Source organism: Benincasa hispida, unplaced genomic scaffold, assembly GCF_009727055.1.
Source record: "Benincasa hispida cultivar B227 unplaced genomic scaffold, ASM972705v1 Contig618, whole genome shotgun sequence".
NCBI lineage: Eukaryota > Viridiplantae > Streptophyta > Magnoliopsida > Cucurbitales > Cucurbitaceae > Benincasa > Benincasa hispida.
The window spans coordinates 269,638-294,503 of NW_024064975.1; the positions used below are offsets into that span (position 1 = coordinate 269,638).

Sequence of the window (24,866 nt, forward strand, 5' to 3'; positions counted from 1 at the left end):
AAAAGCGACACGAAGCCGAGTATGGATCTCACGGTGTAAACGCTTAGGGACGTAAGAGCTAAAAATAATATATCGTATATATTATTAATCTCCCATTGAAGTGTTCTAATTATTTGGATATGTCTTGTACTTAGGTATATTTTAGCTAAAAAATATCCTAAGTTTATGTGGTTTATCCAAGCATAACGTTTATATTTCAATTTAACTTACGATGTCTAAGTGATAAAACCATTTTATTACCTCATACCACTCACGCATGCTCATAAAATAGACGAACCACACTCAGTAATTCGGTTAAAATCCCCAGGCATGAGGTATTACGTAAACCATCAACTCAAGTACCTCCAGGCTTAGATAGGATTATAGACCGTTCGAGTTTGTAACCGTGTTTTATAAGATAACGACCTATTTTAACTATTAGAACAAGTTATTATTAAATCTAAGTGAGCATGCATCTTATCTTTGTTATAGATTTTAAATGTCTAACCTATTTTATAACTCTTATAAAACTATAGACATGTTATAACATTCACATAAGCATTTCATACATTAATATAACAATTATAGTAAACTTATGAAACCCTAATCATGCATACTATATATTATAACTAATTTATAACATATATTAATGCATGAACATGATTTTCTATGGTGGGATTTTAAATCTACATGGCATACAATATGCACGTACATGTTTAATTTAAATATAACATACATCACATGCATAAAATATTTAAACAACACTGACATAGATCAACTTTGGCATCCTAAGTAAGTAATAAACTAATTTATTACAAAATTAATTAAAAATAGCTCCAAGTTGCCTCTGGACTGCACGAACCAACCCAAACTAGAACTGAACCACTCGGATCGACCCTCCAAAGCTCAAAATGAGGCTGAATCAGTCAAAATCAGGTCAAACTGGACCCCATGCCACCGAACCGGTCAAACTAGAACGCTCCTGCAAACAGGTTCCCAAGCGCGCACGTTTATGGGCTGGGATGAGCAACGTTGTAACGCTCCATCCCAATATTGTGACACCTCGGCTTCATGAAGAACATTATCGCAACGCTGTAAGGGCAGCATCACAATGCTGCCTGGAAGTGGCTTCTTCTCCAATTTTTGTAGCTGACCTTGCTTGCTTCAAACTTCGATTACAATCTAGTTTTAACTCTATTGACTCCAATAAAATTAAAGACCCTTAATCATACATTAAGGTCTGTCTCTTATACACATCTAGATGTGTATAAGAGACAGCTCTAATTACACTTAATTTGAGTTCAAAACATGCTAAAAAATAGTTTTACAAAAAAGAGGATTTCATGAGTGTATACCTTTGTAGAATCACTTCAATTCCTTGTTAAATTCCACGAATTGAACCTCCAAAACTCTAGTAGACTACCATGAGAATCTTCTCTACTATCATCATCCTTGGATTGAGTGGTCGAAACTCAAGATTAAGATAGATTGGTTAAGGGATTAGAGATAATTTGAGCATTCAAGAGTTTTCTGTAGAAATTTCTCAAATTTTAGCATGCATCATCTGTATTCACAGAAGTTTGAGGCTTTTATTAAGTTAATACATACAAGCATTCACTTAACCAGCTAATTGACACTTCAATTAGCACTAAGTGAGTGGCCTAGGTATTGAAAATGGGATGAATCCACTAACAAGATCAAATGTTGTATAATTCTACTTTCAAATTCATTTTTTCAATTTTTAAATTAATTCAAATTAAGAGGAATTTAAAAACTTAATTCAATTTCCATAAATTGAATTTTAAAAAAATGAAAAAAAATGATTTTAATTTTAATTAATTGATTAATTAATTAATATCAAGTATTAAATTAATAAAACACCTAATTTAAACATGAATCTCTATTCATGCAAATTATATTTAAATCAATATTAAATATCTTAAACTCTCCAATTTACATTTAATTTCAATAAACTAAACGTTTAATTATATCAGATATAACTATCCAAACCCTATATTGAATTTGAACATTTCAAATTAAAAGCCCTAATTTTGAATTTGAACACTTCAAATTCACTCAATCTTCTAATCTAAGGTGTGATGTTTTACGAGCTAGTAAAGGGACCTTATGGACCTACAGATCATGAGCTCCAACGATTTGAGATTAATTGGTTAAACTCTTTAACCCGAGTTAATCAATATTCGTTAACCTCTGAGACATACCACTATAGCTTGATGGTTGCACTCTCCTTACTATAGATATATTTCTGTCCAATTGACTTAATCATAATCAATAAGTCGATCCTTCACAAGTTGTTCGTATTTATAGCTAGGTCAAGATTACCATTTTACCCCTGTAAATACATCTTGCTCCTTAACCTCCCACTGATCCTCTATTGAACAATTGGTTTATAGTCCAACTAATAAACTATGTCCCTCTCGACCATGAGAGGGCAAGATTGTTGAGAATGTCCTAGAACTCGCAGTTCGTAAATTTTGTGTTAAACATTCTATTTATCAATAAAATATCATTGAGTATTTTATTCAATAAAGTCATTGATATTGCATTTTATAATAAAAATCCAATAAACAAGTCCATGGCCATAGTATGAATACTTTACTTTATATAGTGACATAAACAGGATCAAGTTATAGAATATAGCCTAAATGGTCTATAAGTATATGGATGAAGTTGGGTATTTCATCCTGGTAACCCTATTGGATGCACCCCATTTCGTATACTGATGCAAATGATGTGACCACAAATCATTCATGTAGAGTCATGTGAGTAGGGGCATCCTATGCAATGAGTTTAGATAAGACTAGACCTCGAAATAGTCACTTTTCTTTATAACAACCGTTTACTGTTAAAACTGACTATTTCAAACTAAAATGACCTAGGATAACACGGTCTTAATCTTGAGCTAACTATGAACTCCTGTTTACGGGATTATCCTTTGATTTGCATAGGTGAGAGTAGTCCAACAGCACTGCTCAATAAGCCTTCCGTTTTGGGGATAAGACCGAATAGATAGTTGAGGACATAGTTATGCAAGATGGAATTCACTCCTACCCGACTTAGGGTTAGCAGATAGGTTGTTCTCTTAAGTTCTGATACCTAGTCTTAAACAACGGGGTCCCGCCCTCTCTTGGTAGAGAGGGATATAATTTATAAATGGTATTACAAATTAGTTGTTCAATAGAGGGTCAGTAAGCGCTTAAGGTGCAAGATGTATTTGCAGGAGTAAAGCAGTAATTTTGACCCAGCTGAAAATACGAACGATCTATAAAGGATCAAATTACTGATTATGGTCAAATTGGACAGAAATATATCTACAGTTAGGAGAGTGCAACTATCGAGCTATAGTGGTGTGCCTTGATAGTTAACAAATAGTAATTAATTTAGTTTAAAGAGTTTAACTGATTAATTAAAAATAGTTAGAGCTCATGATCTGTAGGTCCATTAGGTCCGTCTACTGGTTCATAAATTGGAATAGCAAATTGAGTATTAATTGGATGAATTTTGGAATTAGGGTTATGAATTTGAAATGTTCAAATTCAATTATTAAGGTTTTCAATTTATTGTATTGATACAATTAAAAAAAACATTTAATTTAGATGAAATTAAATGAAATTGGAGAATCAATTAATATTTAAATTATGATTTAATTATGAAATCGAATCATATTGGTGGAATTGGTGTTTTATTAATTTACTATTAAGATATTAAATTAATTTTCTAAATAGAAGGTTTAATTAAAATAAAATTAGTTTTATATAAATTGATTTTATAAAAACAAAATTTAAATAAAATAGTTTTATTTAAAACAAAAATTTATTTTTTGGAAAATTGATTTTACAACAAAATTAAAGAGAAAGTGAATTTTTCAAATTTTGGGGAAAATCCACTATCTCTTTAAGTCGTAACTCACCAAATTCCATCAAATACTCCAAGTAGGAGCTTCTTTCTATACAGCCCTATGATCCTGCATGTTTTCAGTATATATATACATGCTTCATGTAGAGAAATAGAGAGGATTTCATGAAAAATTGACTGAAAGGTTGGAAAATTGAAAACCCTTACAAACCTATCAAAATCCCTCTCCAATTCAACTAGATTTGAGTGTTTCCACCACATATCCCTTCATGAACTTTATAGAGAAGATCTTGATGTGGTCTTGTTAAAGTTTCAAGCTCAATCTTGGACTATTACTGCTAAATTCGTGGATTAAACCTTGAAAGGGAATGTTTGCTTCAAACCCTCTATGAATTTCACCAGAATAGCATGTTTAAAACTCAAATTAAGAGTAGTTAGAGTGTTTGTTGATTTTGATTTGTTCCGTTGCATGATAGATTACTCCTTCAAGGTCCCCTTTATTCAAGACCAGGAATCAATACTTAAGGGAACAACCTAATTGCTAGCCTAAAACGGGTAGAAGTGAATTACATCTTATAGGACTATGTCCCAAGCTACCTATTCGGTCTTAGCCCCAAAATGTGAGGTTTGTTGAACAATGTTGTTGAACTACTCTCACTTATGCAAATCAAAGTATAATCTCGAATAAACAGGAGTTCATATTTAGCTCAGGGTTAAGATCGAGTTACCTTAGGTCCTCGAATTGAAATAGTCAGTTTTAACAGTAAACGATTGTTATAAAAAGAATTGACTATTTCGTGGTTTGGTCTTAGCAAAACTCTTTTGCATAGGATGCCCTTACTTTCATGTTTCCACATGAACGATTTTGGGATAACATCGTTTGTATTAGTATACAAAGTATGCCACAACCATAGTGTCCTTAAGACGAGGTACCGAATCTCATCCATATACTTATAGACCTTTTTGGCAATATACTATAACTTATCCTCTTTTATATCTCTGCATAAAATTACAATATTCATACTATAGCCATGGATTTGTTTATTGGATTTTTATTACATAGTGTAATTTCAATAACACTTTTATTGAATAAATACTTCAACAATAGTTTTATTGATAAATAGAATATGTTTCCATAATTACAAACTGCGAGTTTTAGGACATTCCCAACATTCAAATGCTCATTTATCAAAGTTTTTTTGTTTTTTTAATGTTTCGAGCTAGTATGAAACCGAAAATCAAAGAAAGCGAGAAAAACATAAACAATAAAAAATCGACACATAGACTTACATGGTTCACTAATAGCATGCTAGCTATCTCGACGAATGGAGGGAGAGAGAAATTTATTATTAGAGAGAAATATCTTGAAATACATATTAGAGTGGTGATTTTAAAGTTAGAAGATTTATATATAGCCACTCCCCTAAACAATAAGCCCAAAATCGTAAATAACATAAATGCATATACAACTTACGTTTTGGGGGTGTTGTCCCTGAGCCTCCACTAGGGCGTGTCACACTTGGACCTCAACCACTAACTAGGCAACGAAACTCCATGTTTGGTCATTCAGGATGCTAAAATACAAATTCAAAGCATTCCAATAGGAGCATTGTGAATATGAATGAGGTGTTTGATGATGTTATTCACTTGTATTTTTTTTTCTTTGCACATTAATTAAGGCAAATAAGTTGGCTATATGTTCTACGTTGCCATGCAAGCTAGTATCACTTCTTACCAAGATATGGTTCAAGGGTTTCTTACCAGTTTGTGCACCAATCAATTGCTATGTCAAATAAAATTCCGCAACAAAAAAAAATATATATTTTTACATCAATCATATTCTCATAAAAATACATATTTACAAATATTTTTAGAAAACAAGATTACCCAATCAAATTTTTCCTTCATATACGAATCGAAGAACTTTAACACATAACATTTTGTCCTTCGATCATAACATTTTACTCTCTAATAATATAACATTATCTTATTTTACATGTGTAAAAAAAAGAAAATCTTGTACAAATTTATAGTATAGATATAAATAAATAGACAATAGACGATAGATTATATTCCTTACCATTGCCTCCAAATTAAAATAAAGTCTCTCAATGGTCAAAATTAGAAAGATATGCAATTTGTGCATCATAAGCATCATTTAGGTCTGCCAAAACTTGTCCTATATTAGGCCTTTGAGAAGCATCTCTTTCCACACACCTTATAGCAACAAGAGCTGCCTTTTTCATGCTTTCAACATCAAAGCTTCCTCTCAAATTTTCATCTACTATCTCAAATGCACCTGCTTGTAAGTAGGGTTTTGCCTGCTTACAAATGTATTATTATCATGAAAATTACAATCAACACCACTTTTAACAATACTAATTAAGTGTATAGCAACACTTTTTACAGAATAGTAAATATAGTAAAATCTATCAATGATAAACTATATTTCTTATAAACTCCTATTAGCGATAGGTTATATCATCGATAGATTCCTACCAACGATATAGTCTATCACTGATAGACTCTGAGAGTTAGATTTAAATTTAGCTAAATCTATAGATTTATTTTCATTGTGCTACAACTGTTAATACTTTGAACCTATATACTATATTTATAATTTTCCTTTATTATTAGTATTATTTTCAAAAAAAAAAATGTTCTTTCTTTAAAAAAAAAACTATTTTCTATGCTTATGTTGTTTAAATCATATACTCACATACATATACGCACATATATCTTTTTACCTCTATATTTGTTTTCTATTTTGAGAGTTTCAATTTTGTCTCGACATAGTGCAAGTGTGCTCAAAAATTATTTTCATCATATCATTGCTACTTCTGATATATTTAACATTGTTAATGGGATTATATAGAAAAAAAAAAATCAAACATATTAGAATATTGAAGATCAAACAAGCATAAATTATTTTTTCCTAACTTAAAAATGCATAATAAACCTTATAATTTACATATAACATAATAGTTTCGGATGTTTTTTTATTTTTTAAAAAGAATTCTTAAAAATTTTAATTTTAAAATTTGAAACTTCATAAAATAAGAAATAGAAAACAATGGCCAGAAATAATAATATTTTTTAATTAAAAAGAAAAATAGTAAAGGTATGTTTGGTTTAACTTTTCAAGTATTTAATTTTGAAAATAATTCATTTTAGAAAAAAAATTGATGTATTTGGTAACCACTCAAAATAGTTTTTTAAACACTTTTGAAGTGTATGTTAGACTCTTTTTATCAAAAGAGTTTAAATAAAATTGATTTTTGGAAAAAAAAAATACATTTTTTTCTCTAGTAAATCAAAACAGACCTTAAGTAAGAAACAATTAAAAAAAATTACTTTTAATTTTTCCTTGTTAGAAAATAGGATTCCAAAAACAATTATCAAGAAAATGCGAGCAAACTTATTCTTTTCAGTTAACTCTCTCTCACTCGTGGAATTAAACTATGTAGAGGACTCCATAAGTGACGATCAAAATTAATTGAGGACAATAACACGGTAGGATGAACACATGATCTTCTGAACCACGTATTTTAAGACTATCTTAAATCACCGATTGACCCAACATTTAATTCTATAGTTTCTTAAAAAATTATCATAAAAAAGTAGCAGAAAGTAAAATATAAAAGTATGAAATCTTACCCATAGCACCAAGTTGAAAGAATCTGGAGTTCCTGTGCGACTCAAGGGCTCTCTTCCACAAATGAGCTCCAACAACACAACTCCAAAACTATACACGTCGCTCTTTTCAGTTAACTGTTGAGTTGAATAGTACCTACAATTAAAAGGAAATTATTTATAGTAACTATGATTTCTTTTTATTTTGTTTTGTTTTTGTTTCAATTATGCATATGAAACTAGTTTTACAGTACTTATGCCAACAATCATTTTATGGCTTTTATAAAAGTACTACTTTTTGACATCAATTCTTTTAGGAGTGCTTTCAAATTCTCTTTAGAAAATTTTCAAAAATAGAAAAATTAAGGAAAATATTTACATAAAATAGCAAAATTTTAATCTTCATTGATAGAGACAGATAGAAATCTATCAGACAGTGAAAATCTCTCAAGATCTCTCTCATTTGGATGCATCTCTCTTATACACGATCTATTATGTGTTGTCGGGAAAAACACTATCAAATTTAATTTCTCAATTAATTTTTTTTTTTTTATGAACAAAAGAAAAAAGAAAAAGAAAAAAAACATACTCAGGATCCAAATAGCCAGCAGTGCCTTTGACAACAGTGGTGACATGAGTTGCATCAGGGTGTGAAATTTGCTTGGAAAGCCCAAAATCACAAACTTTTGCATTCATTTCCATATCCAAAAGAATGTTACTACACTTCACATCTCTGTGGATTATTCTTGGCTCACTTCCATTGTGTAAATAGTCCAACCCTAATATAACCATTTACCCAAAAAAAATACAATTTTTTTAAGCAGAATATGAAAGGTTGAGTGATCAGTGAGTTCACAAAAAAAAAAAATGTACAAATTAATTAACAATAATTATATGAACACATTTATTTTCTATAAACATTTTGTAATGGTCCCTATCAATTGATTAATGTGTTCATCAAATTTACCCCAACAATATGATAAATTATTTGTGATTGTATAAGGGAAAGAAGTCACGAAAGTTTTTTATTAGCTTTTCTTTTCCTCTTTTCTATTATAGTAATGGTTTAAAATCCTAAGCCTAATTAACACTTTTCAACCTAGATGGAGTTGTTGATTTAACCCCATCACATTGAAATAAAATTTCATATCATAAGATTTAATTGTCCACATATGTACCAAATTAATTACTTTGCATGTCGAGTTTATGGCAATATTCCTCACGAATTATATGCAAATTCATCAAGTAAGCTTTTATTATAAGGAAAATGATAATGGCCAAAGCAAGCTTAGTTCAACGATAATTGATATGTCTTTCAATCATTGAAGTCGAAGGTTCGATCTCCCATCCCGACAATTGTTGTACTAAAAAAATGATAATGAATCCTTTAAAACTCAAGACAAAATTGAAACTAGAATTAAAACATCAAACTATGCATAACTAAAACAAGTAGCAAAAATTGTGTTAAAAAAAAAAAAAGAGCCATTAGGATGTATTTTATGTATTTAATTTCTAGGAAAATTACCATTTTGGTTCCTAGAGCTTCATAATGTACCATTTCAAAGCCATGCCTCGGTAGTAAAAATCCTCAATTATCGAATAAGATGTAGTCATGTTCAGAGTATCCATTTGTAGTTGAGCCTTTAAACAGGCAGTGTGCTCAAATGTAATGCGAATGGATGACTACTCCGTGGTTGAGTTAGCACGGAGATCAGATGATTGTTTGAAGGAACACTTAGTGGTCCTTTGTTCAAGGGGAGGATTGTTGGGTGGGAATGCGATCAAAGTCCCACAGGGGATGATCATGTTTATAAGAGAGGACAATTATCTCCAATGGTATGAAGCCTTTTGGGGTGATTTAAAAAGCAAATCTATGAGGGTTTATACCCAAAGTAGACAATATCATACCATTGTGGAGATATCTGGAGTTCAATCGTCCATAATAAATTGGTATTAGAGCCTTGTTAGTTTTTTTTTTTTTTAAATTCTGCATTTGTTTGATAATTGAAGATGTCTAGCGTGAACGTAGAAATCGACAAATTTACCGGGAGGAACAATTTCGATTTATGGCACATCAAGATACGAGTCCTAATAAAGCAGCAGGGGCTGTGGGCATTGTTGATTGGTAAGTCAAAGAAGGTTGTCGTTGATGATGAAGAATGGTAGACTCTTAAGAAGAAGGCTTATTCGACGATCATGCTATGTTTGGTTGATGATGTCATCATCGAAGTCATAGATGAAGAAAATGTCGATGGTCTTTGGTTGAAGTTGGAAAGTCATTACATGACAAAATCTTTAACCAAGAATATCATCTACGTATGTAGGAAGGTACGTCTCTACGATATCATCTAGACCAATTAAATAAAATCTTATTAGATCTGCGTAACATAGAGGTTATTGATGATGACGATGCTACCCTAATTTTGTTGATGACTTTGCCCCCGTCGTATGAGACATTCATTGACTTGTATAATGGAGGGAAAGAAACTTTAACTTTAGAAGATACAAAGTCCATGTTGCTTATGAGAGAGGACAGTTAGAATGAAGGAAGTTCATGTACAAAAAGTCAGACATCTGGGTTAGCTACTACAGGGAGCAAGGGACATAAGAATTCTAGTAAGCAAAAGTCGAACCAGATAATAAGTCTTCGAAGTCAAAAGGTTCTAGGTCAGATGATGTTTGTCGCTATTGTAAAGGAAAGGGGCATTGGAAAATCAAATGTCCTAAGATAAAAAGATATCGGGAAAATATGGAAAAGAGTAACAAAAAGGAAGTATCTGTCTCTGTTGCACAATTTAAGATTGATCCTGAAGAAGTCTAGATCGATTCTGAAGCAAATCTAGCTTTAGTTGTGAATGAACATTCACATTCTGATAATGTGTGAGTTTTTTATTCTGGAGCATCTTATTATATGTGCCCAAATAGAGAGTGGTTCTCAATGTATCAACAAATAGATGAAGGGAATGTTAGCATGCCAATGGTGTTAGGTGTAATATAGTTGAAATCAACTCAATCAAGATACGAACACATAATGGTGTCTTCTACACTTTAAATGAGGTTAGGCATGTTCCATTAATGATAGAGAGTTTGATATTATTTAGTGTATTAGATAGCAGGGTTACATTTTTAAAGGTAAAGGTAGAGCAATGTATGTCTGCAAGGGTTCTGAGGTAGTTCTAAAAGGCATAAAACATTGAACACTATATTTCCTATCAAGTTCCACAATAACAGGTTATATTGCTATTGCTTTGTCTGTCGTTCACAAGGATGATATGACCAAGTTATGATATATGAGACTTGGTCATAAGAGTGAAGTAGGAATGAAAATTTTATCAAAAAGAGATCTTCTATGTGGGCACAAGGTGCAGGATTTTGAATTCTGTGAATAATGTGTATTTGGGAAGCTTCATCGCAGCAAGTTTCCGAGAGGTGTTCATTGTACTAAAGGGACACTTGATTACATTCATTCAAATTGTTGGGGACCTTCCAAAGTTGAATCTATTGGAGGCAGTAGGTATTTTACTATAATTGATTATTACTCAATAAAGACTTGGGTTTTTATGATGAAACATAAAAGTGAAGCCTTCAAAAATTTCAAGCAGTGGAAGATATTGATTGAAAATCAAACTGGGAAGAATATCAAAAGGTTGCAAACTGATAATTGTTTGGAATTCTGTGGATCTGAATTTAATGAGTTTTGTAAAGTTGAGGGAATTGTTCGTTATCACACTGTCAAGGATACTCCACAACAAAATGGGGTTGCATAACGTATGAATCAGACATTGTTAGAGAGAGCAAGATGCATACTCTCTAATGCAGGGTTGGGTAGAAGGTTTTGGGTAGAAGGAGTAAATACATCATGTTATCTGATCAATCGTGGACCTCACATAGCCATTGATTGTATAATACCTTACGAGGTTGTACTGTCTACTATCATGTTAATAAGGGTAAATTAGGACCAAGAGCTAAAAAGGGTATATTCGTGGGTTTTGGGGATGAAGTTAGGGATATAGAGTCTGATCACCTTCTGAGAATAGAGTTATACTTAGTAAGAATGTGATATTTTTTGAAAATTCTATGCTTAACTAAACTATGAAGCCTTTTGTGACGTCTACTGATGTGGGAGAAAGTAATAGTGTTGATAAACATGAGATGCAATTCACTTCAGCTGTGAATGAATTACAACACTAAGGTGGAGAAGATCAACATGTTACTACAGAAACTGATGTGAAACCAAAAACTAATGTGCCAGAAACATCAAAAATTGTTTTTCCTGAGAATTCTAGCTCACAAGTAGATCAATCGAGTATAGCTCGTGACAGAGCTAGAAAAGTTGGTGTTAGACCTTCTGTGAAGTATGGTTTTGAAGATATGGTTACTTTTGCGCTATAGGTTGCTGAAGAGGTGGATCCTCATGAGCCATTCACCTATAGAGAAGTTGTGTCATGTAGTGAGTCTGCTCAATGGCTTGCTGCTATGGGGGATAAGATGAAATCTCTTGAAAAAAATCAGACTTGGAAATTAGTTAAACGACTTAAGGAGAGAAAATTTGTCACTTGTAAATGGGTCTTCAAGAAAAAGGAGGAAATATCACCTTCAGAGGGCATTAACTACGAAACTCAAGTTGTTACTAGATGGTTCACACAGAGGGAAGGAGTTAATTATAATGAGATCTTCTCACCAGTAGGCAGACATACTTCTATCAGGGTGTTACTAGCTATAGTAGTACATCAGAATTTGGAACTTGAGCAACTATATATGAAGACATCTTTCTTACATGGAGAGTTGGATGAAGAAATTTATATGACCCAACTTGATGGGTTTCAATATCTAGGTAAAGAAGATTATGTTTGCAAGTTGAAAAAAATCTTTGTATGGGTTAAAGCAACCTCCAAGGCAATGGTACAAATGATTTGACAACTATATGGTTGGACATGGTTATAACAGGAGTCTGTAGGATTGTTATGTATATCACAACAAAGTTGATGATGGTTCAATGATGTATCTACTTTTATATGTAAATGATATGCTCATACTTGCAAAGTCCAAGTCTGATATTCTGAAATTGAAGAATCTTCTCAGTGTTGAGTTTAATATGAAGGATTTGGATGTTGCTAAAAAAATTTTGGGTATGGAGATTTATAGAGACAGAGATAAGAATAAGCTCTTCTTGTCACAGAAAGGCTATATTCAGAAAATATTGTCCAGGTTTGGTATTTCATCAGCTAAGCCTATAGATACTCCGAGTGCTGCAAATGCTCGCTTGTCATCTGTGCTTTCACCATAGTCTAAAGCTGAGAAGGAGTACATGTCTCGAGTTCCTTATGCTAGTGGAGTAGAAAGTTTGATGTATAATATGGTCTGTACTTAGAGATGTCCACGGGGTGGGGCGGGGCCGGGGATGCCATTCCCCATCCCGATCCATGCTCCCCATTTCATTCCTCATCCCTGTAAAATTCCCCAGGGGGATTGGGGCGGGGATTCTCCGTAGAGAATTTTTTTTCGTTACTTTTTTTTTTGTAAAAAATCAATTAATTTAAATCACTAATATGGGTAAATTTTAATTAAATAATTAACTTTGTCACTAAATTGTTTATTATGGTTAGTTTTATATGACAATTTGAATTTAAAGATAAATTACTCAAATTTTGGTCTAAAAAAGCTAATTAATTTTTTAGTAGAAAGAAATAAATATAAATCAAATTATTTACATATATAATCTAAATTTAAACATTCAATTTAAACAAATTCATTATGTTTCCCAATAAATAATCAAATTTGAAATTTAAATGTAATATTTATATAATAATAATAATAATAAGATAACATTAGATAACTATACCAAATAAATATGTAAAACCTAATCGGGGTGAAGATGGAGAACGGGACAGGGTCGGGGCCTTCCCCGTCCCTGTACCCGTTTAGCTTATAGGGAATTTTTTCCCCCACTCCCTCCCCCTTTCCCCGTGGGAAAATTGGACATCTCTATCTGTACTAGGCTTGATCTTGCCCATGTTGTTAGTGTTGTCAGCAAGTTCATTGGTCAACATGGGAAGGAGCATTGGCAAGTAGTTAAAAGGATTTTTCATTACCTTAGAGGTATGTTTAATATTGATCTTGTTTATGAGAATGACACAAAGTGTTTGGTGACTGGTTATTCTTATTCTGACTATGCTATGTGTTCACTCTGGGTGGTTCTATTGTTAGTTGGAAGGCAACCTTACAACCTACAGTTACTTTGTCTACTACTGAAGCAGAGTAAATGACCTTAATAGAAGCTGCTAAAGAGGGAATACGACTGAGGGGATTAGTTGCCGATCTTGGTTTGCATCATGACCAAGCTATTGTATATTGTGATAGTTTGAGTGTAATATGCCTAGCCAAAGATCAAGCTCATCATAAGAGATCTAAGCACATTGATGTAAGATATCGCTTCTTAAGAGGTAACCAGAGAGTTAAAGTGATGAAAATTGGTATTGTTGATAACTCTGTTGATATGTTCACCAAACTGGTTCCACAAGGCAAGATCTAACATTGTTTGGACTTACTGAATGTTTTGAATTGTTAGTAGCCCCCTTTGTGGGAGACTTTGAGGCATGAGGGAGAAGTCTAAGTACGTCTAACAATGTTAATGAATGTTACATCTGGTACATCTGTTATTTGGGAGAGAATTCAAGTCAAGGTGGAGATTCATTGGAATGCCTTGAATTTGTTTGTCGGCTCTTCGAACAACCAAATACGGGGGGCTCGTTGAATTCGTATTTAGCATATTTGTTTATTTGTAATTATTGACGATTATGATCCTAGGACTTAGAGTAGTATACTATATGAACTCTCTAATCCTTAGAAGCACCGTTTTGGGGTATTCAGAAAACATCCCTCTAATAATATTGTTCTCCCTCTGCCTCGTAGACATAGCTAACAAACCATTAGTGAACCACATATATCGGTGTGTTGATATCTTTTACGTTTTTTATATTCTCGATTATGTAACAAGAATATATTTAATAGGATAAAATTTTTATTATTATTTTAACTTTTTACATTAAAAGTTTACTCTCTCCTCCTTTTACCCACTTCCCCTCTAATTATTATTTTGAATTTAAAATGTGATGTCAACATCTAAAATAATAATAAAAATTCACTCAATAATCTTTTAAACCTATACTTAAAAATTTGAAGACTAAAATGATATATTTGAAATCGTAGAGACCGAACACACTCAATTGCTTAATTAAGAGACTAAAAAGGTCATTCAACCTAATTTCTATATGTTTTGGAGCTTTGAGAGTATAGAAAGAGTATTTGAGCGAACCTTTTGCTGCATCAACAGCAACTTTGAGTCTTCTAATCCAGCTAAGTGAAACACTTTTTTTGTTCATGCCTGAAAAGAAATTACTACAGTAAATAAATAATTAACGATCAAAGTAGAATAGATGATTATTAACATTTGCTATATGAATTACAACGTATATATATTTACCATAGATGTGGTCAGCCAAGGATCCACCAGGTAAATACTCATAAACAAGTATCTGTCGTTTCGATTCATTACAAAATCCTTCCAAACAAACAAGATTTTGATGACGAATTTGAGACAAGAGGTGAACCTATAATTAAATCAACATTTAGTAAAACCAATGTTAGAATTAAAATTAGCGTTTAAAAACAAGATTTAGAGCATGTTTGAAACTGATTTAGAAATAGTTAAAATTACTCACAAGTATGTTCTTTATCCTTGATTAAATGAAATCGTGTTTATATGCATAAAATTAATATAGAGACAGTTACAAATATTGACATTAAATTCAAAGTATTAGTAGATATAACATAATATAAAAAAAAAATTACAAATATGACCAAATTTAAATAGTTTATCGGTGATATATCATTTCACTGGTAAGAGTCTATCAACGATAGAAATTTATCGTTGATAGACTTGTCTATATTTGCAATTTTTTAAAAATAATATTATACACTTGGTTATTATTCCTAAAAATACTACCAATTGCAATTACTCATTAAAATATTAAATTAATTATGAATAATTAAATGAATGTTTCATTAACCAAAGTTATTTTAATTATTTTAAAATTACTCCAAAAAAATTGTAGACTATGTGGTAGTGATTTGGCACTATCAAAATCACTTCTCTTTACAATGATGATGTATGACGATCTTGAATAAAAATGATATTAGGAAATTCTAAATCATTTAAAATTGAATTTGAAAAAAAAAATAGTTGATAGGTGATTTTTATTGAGGTAATTGACCAAGAATCAATCTAAAAAATGACTGTTTAGTTCATTTGTGTTATAATATTATTGGTTAGCTATCTATTTGAAACCAATTTTTTTTTTATTTAAATCATTGACCAAGCGCCAACATATCAATCATGCGTATATAAATTAATTAAACTAGATATATTTTTTAAGTTTTCGTTGTATATTTATTATAAAAAAAATCTCTTACTCAACATATCAATCATGCGTATATAAAGTATTATCATAATTATTTAATTAAATAATTTCTTAAATAGAAAATATACCTTTTAGTAATTTGATAATTATAAAATCACTCTTAAAATCAAACATAATCATTCAAAATTACTTTTAAGAGTCTGAAACAGAACATAAATATGACGGTATATAAAAATCAATTTCACAAAAATAATTGTACCAAATTTTCTTTTTATAAAATCACTATTTCAATCATCATTTTCAAACATGTCCTAAATCTTTATTTTATATGTGTACGAGTACGAGTACGAGTACGTACCTCATTGATAAAGGAATCAGTCCCAAGTTGAGTTTTGTCAAACCTTACTTTGACAGCGACAAGTTTCCCGTCTGGAAGCTTTCCAAGATAAACAGATCCAAAGCTTCCTCTTCCAATCACCTCCTTGAAGTTGTTTGTAGCTGCCTTTATCTCCTTGTATGAGAATACTTTTGCAGAGTTCCAATTCCTTAGCTCCATTGCTGCTTCTACATATGAAAAAACAAGTTTCAAAACCTTCGCGCATTAGAACTTATACACAATCGAAATGACGAAACCCGATATATATAGGTCGAGAAGACGACACCTACAAAAAAGTTTAACTCTACTAATGCTCGAGCAAAATAGGATATATCACGATGATAAAAATGCCTCTTGAATGTTATAACCTCTCCTGATGTCCGAGAGAGATAACTTATCCCGACAGTTTTCAATGACTGTCATAATATGTCCTTTATTCATATGCTAAAGTATATTAGGTGTCAGGATATACAACATCCCCCGACACCAATATAATTGGCATCAAGAGAGCAATATGTTGTTTTCTCTAACCTATCCCTGTTTGTATTTCTGAATTTATCGAGCTACTCTCCAGCTCTCTATTTTATGATGTGGATGCTAAAGTGTGTTAACTTAATTGAAATATCCAAATGTGCCTACTCATTCCATCTGCTTCTTGTAAAAAAAATCTAAAAAAATAAATAAAACTTTAGTGTCTATTAGTTCTTGTATCTTAAAAGGTTATATATATTAGATTTTTGAACTTTCAAATAAAGACATTATCTATATATATATATAGTCCTATATTATGAAATTACACTCTAGAAATTAAACCCATAAATTGTAAGACATGTATGTGTCAACTTTTTGTTTAATTAACTCTATGGGTGTAATGTCAATATGAACATTAGTTTAGTACTAATTGACATGACTTCTTTTCTTACGGCAGAGACTATCAAATTATCATATCTCATATTTCTTGTACTAGAAAAAATCTAGTAAATAACAATGGTGTGTATCTCACAACTTGATTATTTATTGATTACATGATGGGTTAATTTAAAATAGTTCAGCCATTATGTTCTCCGACTTGCATTGTAATTATAGAGTTAACAAAAATGATTTATTAGACACAAAATTAAAAATAGTTCAGTGACTTATTAATTTTTCAAACGTAATTATTACCCCTACCCGAAGGACACAAACCTTTTATTTTTCTAAGAAATAGAAAACATTATAGAAATGAAAAACGAAAAACAGAAAACGAATAATCGATCGAGGTCGAAGTGTTGCCTTACTTGTTGAGTATGTGAGTTCAGTTGTTGTGTGTTGAGAGTGCCTCCTCATGTAGAGTAAAAGTGAAAGGCAGAGAGTGATGAGAACTAGCAAAGCAGAAGCAACTGCAGAAACAATAATTATGATAGCTATATGATTGTTAGTATTATTATGGCTGTTCATCTCCTTCTTTTCAGGAACAACTGTTACTTGTGGTGTTTCAATGGCTGGATTTGATGACACATCATTGCATGTCATTGTGGAGAAAGACAGGCAAGGATTTCCTATTGTTCTGCAACAACAAATTAAATTGTTTCTTAATTTCCCCCTTTTTTTGAGTCTTACGATAATTCGACAACGATAATTTGTCCATCGAAATTTTTATATTTCAATGTGTTCGACATCGACATGAGGAGTGAATCAATATTTCTATTATATCGTAGAAAAATTCATAAAATATAAAAAATAAATAACAAAATGTCACCAATGTGTAAATATAATATAAATAATAGACATATCAACTTGTTTAAAAACCACAAAATGTTTATTTGTTAATTTAAATTTAATTTTTAGATTTTTTGTTTTTATAATTTTTCCAGAAATATTTGTAGGTAGCGATATTTTTTTCGATATGTCATTGACATTTCTGTAAAATTTAGACTATGATATTTTCGTCAATATTGTCATTTTAAGCTTTAGTTGAAATATAAACTAAAACAAGGGTCGTTTGGATTTACTAGGATAAAAAAATAATTTTCAAAAAAATCATTATTATTTAAACTTTTCAATAAAAATTGCTTAAAATACACTTTGAAACTGTTCAAAAACTATTTTGAGTGGTTACTAAGCACTTCAATTTTTTTAAAAAAAATGATTTATTTTAAAAATTAAACACTTGAAAAGTTAAACCAAACACACTTTAAATTACTTTTCATGTGGTTCATGTTCTTATAATTCTTAAACTTTCCTAGGTGTCAAATAGGTCATTGAATTGAATGTTATAGATCCTTGAACATAGTCAATGATCTACTAAATATGTATTTAAATCCTATATCTAATTAAATCCTAAATTTTAAATTTTGTGTTTAATAGATTCATAAATTTTAAAAATTAATATAAAAATAAAAATTATGAAATCTATTATTTGATAATAAAAAATTAAAATTTAGAAACTAAACATGTCATTTAATAAACTAGATATATAATAAAGAAAATCCATACCTAATTTCCAGACTTCCCTTGTTCAAGGATAATGGAAGGGTGCCTTCCAGCCTATTGTTCTCCAAATTCCTGAAGATTATTGAAAGTGTCTTAATTAAGAAAGACAATTAAAGTTGTTTTTGATGAAACTTACATACTTAATTTCCCTCATTGGAAAAATAAACAAAATCATTGAAATTTTGAAATTTTGAAAATTTACTTACCATTTCCTTTTTGTTTTAAGATGTTATCCCATAAATTTTTAAATATTTTATTTTTTGTTTTAAAAAATCAAGTCAAGTTTTGAAAATTAACTTTAAAAAAATTAATTTTAATTTTTTTAAAAATGAGAAAAAAAACATATTTTAAAAATTTTAAGGAAATATTCACAACTTTCAAAACTAAATAACAAAAGCTAAAACTAAAATAGTTATCAAATATGATATAAACATATTTTCTTTTATGTATATATATGTTTCACGTTAATAAAATAATAAAAATAATGATTAAGTAAAATCTAGACAGCATTTGACTCATATACTCCCACTTCTCTATCCCAAAAAATGAAATTAGAAAAAAATATTTTTTAAAAAAAAATAAAAATTATCACGTGACAATATTTGATTGAAATACTGTTGGGGTGCAATTATGGGAGCATCCAAGTTTTTACTTACAATAATTGGAGATCTTCAAGTTCTCCCAAGCCGTCTGGAACAATTCCCTGCAGGCTATTATTCTGCAAGTCCCTTCATATTGAAATTAATATCTTTATTATAAATATAGGAATTACCCTCATTTTTAGAATTTAAACTTCAATATAATTATTAACCATAAGAGCCATATAATCTCAATTTCCAAGGTTAAAGTCAATGATTGTTGGAAACATAATATATATATATATATTCATCTACTTACAGAATTTTGAGGTTGCTAAGGTTCTCCAAATCTGACCCAAATGATGTTAGCTTGTTGAAACTCAAGTTCCTTTTAAGAGAGAAAAAAATAGAGTAATTTAATTCAGCTATGAATTTTATAAAATATGATATCTCAAAAAGTTTATACTATTCACAAGAAAATAGAGATTTAAAAGTTCATGATGCTGCTGGTTTTGCAAATTCGGTTAGTTTTTGTAATTCTTCCATTTCGAAAGATGTCGAGTGTAATTGGTCTTTCGACTTCCCGAATTAGATCTTGGATATTATTTTTGGTGACTTACCAATTCGTTTGTCCTTTAAGGTGGGCTTTTATGAATGTCGAGAGAGAGAGAGAGAGAGAGAGAGAGAGAGAGTACAAATTTTGAAGATGGGTCAGACTGCCCAAATTTTGTATTTCCCCTGAAAGTGAAGTGTTGTGCAAATCCCTGGAGAGAGTGATTAGAGGAATAAAATGAATTAATTATAAGTAAAATCAAAATATTCACAATTAATACAAAAAAATAAATAAATAAAAATTTGGTTTTATTTTTGAAGAACAGAACAAAGAATTATCTCGAACCGACAGATAAAATAGTGAAATTCGTTTTCCGATATCTCATATAATAAAATTTGATACGATGAGATAAAATGCAAATAGCGAAAAAGTAAACACATAGCAAAGTTTTAAAAGAGTTTACAGTAATTTGAGATCGAGAATGTCGCCAAACGTCGGGCTGATCGTCCTCAAGTTGATGTTGGAAAGCTCTCTAATAGTGAATGAAAAAGATATAGATAGGAAAGAAAAACATCATTTGAATTGTTGAAAAATGGTAAAAGAGAAAATTAGACATTATATTTATGGGCAATTAAATTTTAGTACATACAGGGATGTAACAAGGTTTCCTTCACATCCAACATGATCCCATGTTCTTGGGGAACATGGATCATCTTCCCAACCCAAATTCAAACCAGTAGATTGATGAATCACCTGTAGGGCTGAAACTACAAGAAATTTTCGGAAGTTTACGTCGAATTTCGACCGAAATCTTCCTAACTTGAACTGGGTTTAAGCAAATATTGCAAGATGAAAGATATGTATATATATGTTGCAAACATCTAAAGAAAAATTATCTCCCACAAAAATAACTTCTAATTAAACTCCAATAAGAATGCTCATAGGAGAGCAATTTCCCTTAATTTTTTTTTTGTCGTGACACGAATACTTCTTAAATCATCCAACTTAGTATTATTTTTGCCCAAACACACTTAATTGTTGATTTCTAATGAAATCCTGTGCATTATCTTAAATTTTTTTTGAAAAAAACATACATAAAAAAATCAAGATTTTTAAGCTTTTATTTTAATTATTTACCGATACTTCAAAGGTGCTAAAATATATATACATACATATATATGTATATATAACTAGAAAAGTGGTCGATTTTGATATTTATTCAGGTTCAATATCTTTTATATATTTAACTCACTTTAACTAGAGTAATGTTTAAAAATGATTTTGAAATGGCTAAAAATCCGTTTTTGTCATATTCAAAATTATTACAAAATTAAGAATTAATTTTGATGGGTATAAAAGGCACGTTTAAAGGAGTAAAATCAACCCACCAAATTGATTTTGAATAACAATAAATATTTTGTTAGATTTAAAATCACTACACCCTAAACCCTAAACCAACTCACCAAATGGATTTTGAACGTCTCAGAGCATGAAAGCATGTTTGAAAGTGATTTTAAACTCAACAAAAGTGATCATATTCTTAACCATTTCAAAATTAGTCTCAAACATGCCATAAATTGTACCATATAAAATTGGAAAAAAAAAAAAAAACATAAATAGACAGACCTGTGGTTGATGAAGCTTCCAAAGGAACATGAACAATCTGATAGACCTCAATAGCATTGACCTGAGGATAGTATTTAACACTCTTGAGAGTGATATTCAAGCTCTTGATTTGTTCTTGAATGACATATAAAGCCCTTATCTCTCCCTTTTCAAAAGTGTAATTTGATTCTATAACTCTCCCATTGATTAACACATCAAATGAAGGATGAACAGCAAGAATCCCACCAAAATAAAGAATCACATAGTAATCTCCTTCTTCCTCTTCAAGTGGAAAGTTATAGCTTAGCTCATCTCTTCTTGTCAAAACTCTTGCTGTTTCAACCACTGCAGCTGGTGGAGCTTCCTTCACTCCTATCAAATCAAAGTTGGCCTCAACTTTGAACCCTGATGACACATGAAATGGCTTGAAGTTGCGATCCGCGTCCCATACTCGGTCGTATGGATCGATCGGGTACCTGTATTTTGGACAAACGTACATGTATAATGAGATGATCGAAAGAATTTGGTACAACAATTAAATTTAAGATTTATTGAAAGTGTTTATGAATTAAATATTTCTATTTAATAAATGTTAGTCATAGAATGGCAAAAAAATCTGTTATAATTTTTAAAAATACGAAATCCCATTTTTTCAATTTTTTTCTCTTCCCCTTAATTTGTCTCGAGGGGAAACACTTTTTCCTTGTACTGAGTGTACATGGACTAGAATTAGACAATATTGAGAATACAAGACTAGATCTGTACAATTGAGATAAAATGGAATAAAATCCAAATTATAGGGACAAAATAATATTTTTACTTTTTTTTTTTAATAGTACAATTCAACTAAAAGGTACTTATAATAATAAAAGTCAACTATCTAAACATGTTTCTTGAAAAATATAGGTTTAAATACTATCTTGAGTTTTCAACTTGCCAATGATGTCATCATGCTTTAGAAAATTTTGTGTTTGTCGTCCTCGTCAATTTCATATATATTATATATTGAAAGTTTGGGGAGTGATACTGAAATGATTAAAATCACTTTTGATCATTCAAAATTAACTTAGATAGTATGAAAATTGCATTTAAAAGTCTAAAACTAATCCTTGAATTGATTTGATGATTAAAGATATATTTCCTAATGGTTTTTAATTTTACGAAAGTGATTTTAACTATTTTGAAATCACTCCCAAATATGTACTTAAGAGATATCTATTTGAGCAATGTACTAGGTCAAATTTCACAAAATACATACCTGAGAGATCCATTAGTGTAACCACAATTGATTCGATAAGACTTTCTAAGAGCCCGACTCTGAAGCAAGCCATCATCTTCGTACGATCCTCGCGGTAGTGGCCGGAGTTCGATCGAAGATATCAAAGGGCTACCACTTAGAGGAATGGAATGTAAACAAAAGGAGACAGTTTCCTTGTTAACTGGCCATACAAACTCCTCAGTCCAAGGTTCATGAAAAGTAAGGTTGACAATGCTAGTTATGGCTGTCCCAAGAGAAACAAAGAATGCAGGGGGCTTCCCAAGTTTGTCATAGTTTTTATACACAAATTTAGCTCTAATAAGAACTGATGAGGAGGTATTTTTAAGTGGCAACTTGTAACAATTTCGCGCTCGGGGGTCAGGGAAGAACCGAGCATGACCGTTGTCGATGATTGACGTGTTACCGGAGCTGATGTAGCCGACGTCCGGAAGCCATAAAATGTTGGAGGAGTCGGTGAAGGTGGTAGTTGCTCCACAAGATAAGCTTAGGAAACCTGATTCATTTTTTACATCGAGAATTTGTTAAAGAAAACAGTTTGTTTTTCTTGTTTTAGAATTTGTTCCTATGAACATTGATTGGTTAAGAAAAACAATTTATAAAATATTGGGAAACAAATACTTTTTATCATGTTGAGAGATTCTTAAAATGATTTTAGGGAACCGAAAATTCAACCGTGCTATTACAAGAATAGGAAACCTTTATGAATACCCTAATATTGTCGTAGAATTTATAGCCGGACAATTAAAGTATTTTAAGGCCAAAAGTAAAATAATTAAAATAATAAAACAATTAAATCTTTAAAGTTTGTGAAATGGCTTAAACTTTTATCTAACAAAAAAAATGATCGGATACTCCTTTTATTGATTTATTTTATATTATTTTTATTGTTAATATTTGGCTTTCACCATATCATCTCCATGCATCCCATCAATCACAAAGAGAAAAAATTAAAAATATAAAAGTATGAACAGTTCACCATAATGACAACTTGTAATTGACACTTAGGTGAGTTGCACAAAAATGGGTACAGTCGGAGATGCACCAATTTTTTTTTTTTTATTATTATCATTATTAAGATAAAATAAAGATATACTTAATATACTTTCTAATTTCATTCAATAGAGACCATACAAGAAAGTCTATCAGTCGTGACTTAAACATAACTCAACTAATTAAAATATAAATCAATTTCGATTAAGTAGTCATTGGTTTGAATCTTTCGAGTCGAGACCTACATGTTTCTAAACTAAATAAAATAACATCCAGTTGATTCACTAATGCAACAAAAAGTTCTAAAAATTACAAAATGAAATGCCATTGATATGAGTGAATGGCTTCATACTTGTTACAAGATTGTTTTTATGAAAAATAATAAGAACCAAATCCAACAATTTCTTGAACAAAAAACACTTACCACATAAACAATGCTACATTTTCATTCCATTTATTCAACTAGAACTTTGTTAGTACTATTAATGTGAGGTCCAATTAGAACTATTTCTTGAACCTCAAGAATGAACTAAAATGTAATTTCTCAAACAAATTAATTTAGAAAATTTACAATAATTCCACTAAAAATAGAGAAAATAAAAGAAGAAGAAGAAAAAAAAAAAGAAAAACTAGAATGAAGCATATAAATTCATACCATCTTGATCACTCAATGTAAGAACCCAAAATCCAGAGCAAAGGAAGAAGCCAACCCACAAGAGATGAAATTCCATTATTGCCACTTTAATTTGAAGTCTCCAAGTGAAGTCTTGGAGAAGAAAGAGGTTTGGAGATTAAAAAAGAGGAGAAAAAAAAAAAAGAAAAGAAAGGTTTGGAGAAAAAATGTTGTTTCTTAGTGTAAGATAGATAAAGTGATGAAGAAGGAAATAAGTAATGAATTGAAGTACAAAAAAAAAAAAAAAATCAAAGAGAGTGACAAATAAAAGGTATAAAAAAAATAGTGGTTTTATATGGTAATGGAAATGATGAGCCATAATGATTAAAGTGTGGAATTTTGTTACTGTCATAATAACTAATAAATGGTGAAGAAGTAGTTGAAAAGCAAACACAAAAGAAGAAACCAAACCCCAAAGCAAAGTTATTAAAA

General features: G+C 30.7%; 1 protein-coding gene across 2 annotated transcripts; it reads right to left on the bottom strand.

The window, feature by feature from the left end:
- Positions 1-5,661: 5,661 nt before the first annotated feature.
- On the bottom strand, positions 5,662-24,663 carry LOC120069824 (probable LRR receptor-like serine/threonine-protein kinase At5g48740). 2 transcript variants are annotated; one of them, XM_039021641.1, is made up of 16 exons: positions 24,417-24,663; positions 22,751-23,264; positions 21,514-21,968; positions 20,537-20,648; positions 20,351-20,419; positions 20,030-20,098; positions 19,654-19,722; positions 19,413-19,484; positions 18,760-18,828; positions 17,562-17,830; positions 16,267-16,472; positions 14,972-15,098; positions 14,804-14,872; positions 8,078-8,267; positions 7,513-7,645; positions 5,662-6,176 (listed from the first exon to the last, which is right to left on the bottom strand). In XM_039021641.1, the coding sequence occupies exons 1-16, from the start codon at positions 24,490-24,492 to the stop codon at positions 5,964-5,966; spliced, it is 2,712 nt and encodes a 903-aa protein (XP_038877569.1). In that variant the 5' UTR covers positions 24,493-24,663; the 3' UTR covers positions 5,662-5,963. The 2 variants fall into 2 exon arrangements, with proteins under 2 accessions (XP_038877569.1, XP_038877568.1); XM_039021640.1 differs by having other exon boundaries at positions 20,537-20,654.
- Positions 24,664-24,866: the final 203 nt, after the last annotated feature.

What these genes read in the sequence shown, in the direction of transcription:
- LOC120069824 (XM_039021640.1), bottom strand. Translation starts at nt 24,492, where the DNA reads ATGGAATTTCATCTCTTGTGGGTTGGCTTCTTCCTTTGCTCTGGATTT. An exon ending in ATTCTCGATCTCAAATTACT is followed by an intron (nt 20,099 to 20,350) that starts GTAAACTCTTTT and finishes CACTCTCTCCAG; the next exon opens with GGATTTGCACAACACTTCAC. An exon ending in CTTTCAACTTGGTGCTATGG is followed by an intron (nt 6,177 to 7,512) that starts GTAAGATTTCAT and finishes ATTTGTAAGCAG; the next exon opens with GCAAAACCCTACTTACAAGC.